This window comes from Tenrec ecaudatus, chromosome 12, assembly GCF_050624435.1.
Source record: "Tenrec ecaudatus isolate mTenEca1 chromosome 12, mTenEca1.hap1, whole genome shotgun sequence".
In the NCBI taxonomy this organism is placed as follows: Eukaryota; Metazoa; Chordata; class Mammalia; order Afrosoricida; family Tenrecidae; genus Tenrec; species Tenrec ecaudatus.
Genome location: NC_134541.1, coordinates 130,058,511 through 130,062,321, shown reverse-complemented (window position 1 = coordinate 130,062,321; position 3,811 = coordinate 130,058,511). Strand labels below are relative to the sequence as shown.

At 55.2% G+C, this 3,811-nt stretch overlaps 1 protein-coding gene across 1 annotated transcript; it reads right to left on the bottom strand.

The window, feature by feature from the left end:
* Positions 1-887: 887 nt before the first annotated feature.
* LOC142422948 (2-acylglycerol O-acyltransferase 3-like) lies at positions 888-3,235 on the bottom strand. The gene is made up of 7 exons (XM_075528153.1): positions 3,163-3,235; positions 2,923-3,030; positions 2,747-2,817; positions 2,373-2,577; positions 1,853-2,027; positions 1,132-1,334; positions 888-1,042 (listed from the first exon to the last, which is right to left on the bottom strand). The coding sequence occupies exons 1-7, from the start codon at positions 3,233-3,235 to the stop codon at positions 888-890; spliced, it is 990 nt and encodes a 329-aa protein (XP_075384268.1).
* Positions 3,236-3,811: the final 576 nt, after the last annotated feature.

Below are 3,811 nucleotides of genomic sequence, written 5' to 3'. Positions count from 1 at the left end.
AACCCCATCAGTGACTTGGAGGACAGCCAAGCAGACTTTCACAAACGTGAACAAAAATCTAATAAGATCATCAGAGAAGCTGAAGAAAACCTAGGAGCTATGTCTGATGCTATGAAGCAGAACAACATTAAATTATTGGCTTACCGGAGAAGGCCACAACAAAGAAGTCATCTGCAACAATAGTGAGAGAATTCTTGGAGGAAAACTTCCCCAGCTTAAAAATGAAAACAAGGCAACCATTCAGGAGGCTGAAAGGACACCAGCAAGCCTGAATCCCAAGAAGAAGTCACCAAGGCACATACTAGTTAAACTATCCAACTATGAGGAAAAGGAGAAAATCATGAGAGCAGCTAGGGAAAAACAAGCAATCAGATATAAAGCCTCCCACATACAAATATCCTCAGACCTATCAGCAGAAACGATGAGGAAGAGGAGAGAGTGGAGTAACATATTCTAAAAATTGAAGGAAAACAACGCAAACGCAAGAATACTCTACCCAGCCAAATTATCAATCAAGATAGATACTTATTTATGCTTGGTGGGTTGTTCTTCTGCTCATACTGGGTCGGCAAGGATAGAGGTGGGAAGAGTCAGGGGAGCTGGGTTTGTTCACAGTCACACATTGCATTGAGCCTCCCTAGGAGGAGAATTCAGTGTTTTGCTGCCCAAGTCAAAGCAGAAGCTCAGGTGGAACATGGGGGGGTGCCTGAGCCTACTTGCTCGAATGCGAATGGGCTGGCTCTGAGCAGACGGGCACCCAACTGCATGACACTGGCATCCTGAGAGGGAAACAGCTTTTATTAGGTAGAGGGGAGTCACAGGTCAGGAAGGGGGTGTGGCATTTTCCCGGCCGAGCACTCGGCAGAGGATGGAGGGTGAGGCCTGGGTTAGAGGAAGGTGAGGTGAGCATCAGCAGGGACACCACAGCTCTCCTTGTGCTCCTCAAACAGCCGGTCCAAGGCCTTCAAGTAGAGTGTGTGGTAGTGGTCAACGTCTTCCTCCGTGGGGTGGAGGATCTGTGGCACATCGATGGGGCGGCCCACTGAGGAGACAGGGAGGCAGCTGCTGAACAGAGAGCCCTCTGATGCCCAGGAGGCTGAGGGCCGCTTGCCCTAGGAGATGAGTACTCACCCACCGTGGTGATGGGCCTGCGGAATGGCATGAGGCCCCAGGAGGTGCCCGAGAAGATGCTCTGGCCAAAGAAGATGCAAGGAGCTAAGCCCACCAGTTTCTTGAAGGTCATCTGGCAGCGGTACTGCCAGGAGTCGGCAGGAAACATTTTGACATTGAAGATATCATTCTCTCCGAAAGAGTAGATGGGTACCAGGGAGGCCCTTGGGAGGAGAGGAGGGAGGCATGAGGCTGGTGGCTGGCGCCTGAGTTGTCTCAGAGCCTCTCAGCTGCTGCTTCCCAAGACCTCTGAAATCACATCAAAGGGGGGCGTCCACCCCCGGCCACCAAGAAAGTTCCGGAAGAAATGGCTCACCTTTCTTGAGACTCAACGGTGCACTGAAAACAGGTACTTTTCTCATTTTGCCTTTAGAAAATGACATGCTTGCCAGTCGGCGTGTGTGCTACTTCCCATGTGAGAAAACATGGGCTTGCCTCTGAGATAGTGGTAGGGATTTGAACCCAGGATGCCCGGGAGCCCTGTTTTGGCCACTCTAACCTTGCCTCTTTCTGATGCACAGATATGGAGTGGGGTGGGCAGAGGTTGCGCGCTGTGATTGGCTGAGTGTGAGCACTCAGTCACGGAGGTAGGCACTCTCCTTGCCAGTATGGCCCTTCTGCGGGACCCTGGTGAAAGCTCCAGCATCTTCCACTGACCCCGAGGGACATCAGAGCCACTCACCCGTGCCGTAGCGCAAGGCGCACGAAGCCTTTGCGATTCAGGAGACTAAGACAGTGCTGGCCAGGGCCTGAGTACAGGGCCTCCTGCGCACCCCCGACGATGATGACCACAAGCTGGCCGCATGGGTTCTGTGATAGGATTTGGTGCAGGTTCTGACGGTCCACAGAAATCACTCCTGTAAGGGGGGTGGGCAGGGGGTGGCTGGGGACGCAGGAAGCAGTCACCACCAGCACAGAATCCCCTGAGTCCCTCCACTTTATGGGAAGGGTGAGCTCCAACTTCTGTCCCATATCCCCTCATCCCACTCTGTGTCAGCCTCTACTCCACATGCCTGCACCAGGTCACCAGCATCCACTCAAAGCACCTGAAGCGAGTGGTGCTGGTGGAGGTGTGACTCTAGCCCTGGGCACTGTTTCCTGCTGCTGCTGCTGCTCCTCCTCCTCCTCCTCCTCCTCCTTCTTCTCCTCCTCCTATTCATCACCTACTCCTACTCTTCTTCCTCCTCCTTCTCCTTGCTCACCAGAAGTCATGAGATATTCACGGTAGATGGGGAGGCAGAAGACCCCTGCCAATGTGGAAAGCAGGGACCGGAGCCCAGGGAACTGCTGGGAGAAGGCATTGCTCTCTGTGCAGAAATTGCAGAAGATCCCGATGCCCATGATCCCATGCGGGTGGGCGCCCATCACGTAATTGCGGTCCGGGGGCAACTCGGCTGTTTTCACCAGCTGTGGGTGTTCCGGCAGGATTGGGGAGAGAGAGACAAAGGGAACGTCACACTGGGAAAAGTTAGTCCTCCACCTCAGTGGACCTCCAAGTGTAAGGTCCTGGGAGGGGCCAGAAGATGGCCGTGCGCCCCCTCCCCACTGCGTGTGCCTGGGCCATCTGACCAGTCACCTTGATAGGAAAATAATCCCTCAGGTACTTCCAAATTGTCCAATTCCTCTTCCACGTGGAGCATCTTCCACCTGGGATCACAGGTCACAGAAGTTGGCATGTCAGAGTCCTCCCAGGGTCCTGTCCTACCAATTTTTGCTAGGAGGTGGCCGGGGAGGGAGCTGTGCCAAACTCACCTTGCTTGGGCGTGTCCCAGTCCAGGCAGAGCCAGGCAAAGTAGAGAACGGAGATAGGCCAGAACGAGGTGAAGAGGAGGAGGAAGAGCAGGAGGGTGGAGAAAGTGCCTGTGTGAGAGGTGAGAGGGAGTGAGGAATGAGCTCCCTAAGAGCTTCCGGGCTCCCTTGGCCTGTAGGGTGAGGACAACTGGTGGCCCTCCCTCCGCTCCAAGACCCCCGAGCCTCTCCCATTCTGCTCACCCAAGAAAAGAAATGTGGTCACATAGTGCAAGGCCGATGCTGATTCCAGCCACCATCTTCCTGGGTTTTTCATGGTGGGGGAGTGCCGTGGAGCCAAGGAAACTTCCATCCCAGGGACTCCAGTCTTTCTTGGGGCTCAGGGTACCAGAAGGCCCGCAAGCGAGAGCCTGGAAGCCTGCCCTCGGTAAAGTTTTCTCGGCCTGGATGCCTGACTTTCACTGTGTGTGTGAGTTGGCAAGTGGCCGTGGCCCTGAGATCCAGACAGCTCCAGACTCCTCCCTGGAACTGCTCTTTGAACTTCTTCCTATGTGGTGTAGGCTGGCCGTTGGGCGGGGCCCGGTAAGTTGTGTTTGAGGGAGGGTCAGCCGCTGGGTGCTGGAGAGACTGGTGTGGGGAGGGGCAGTCGAGCTTACCCAATGGGTCCCAGCAGCACCAGGTCTGTGTGTGAGTGTGTGGAGGCGGGGGGTGGGGGGAAGCACACAAAATCCCAAGAGATGATTCCTCCCAAGACTGCCTGAACCGAGGCCTGTTGGCAAGTCACAGCGAGCGTCAAGGCTATGGGGCCCGGGGGCTGGACCTGCGGACTGGTCCTGAGCTGGACATGGCCTGGTCCAGGCTGTTTGCTTGCGAGGTCGCACGGTTGCTCACA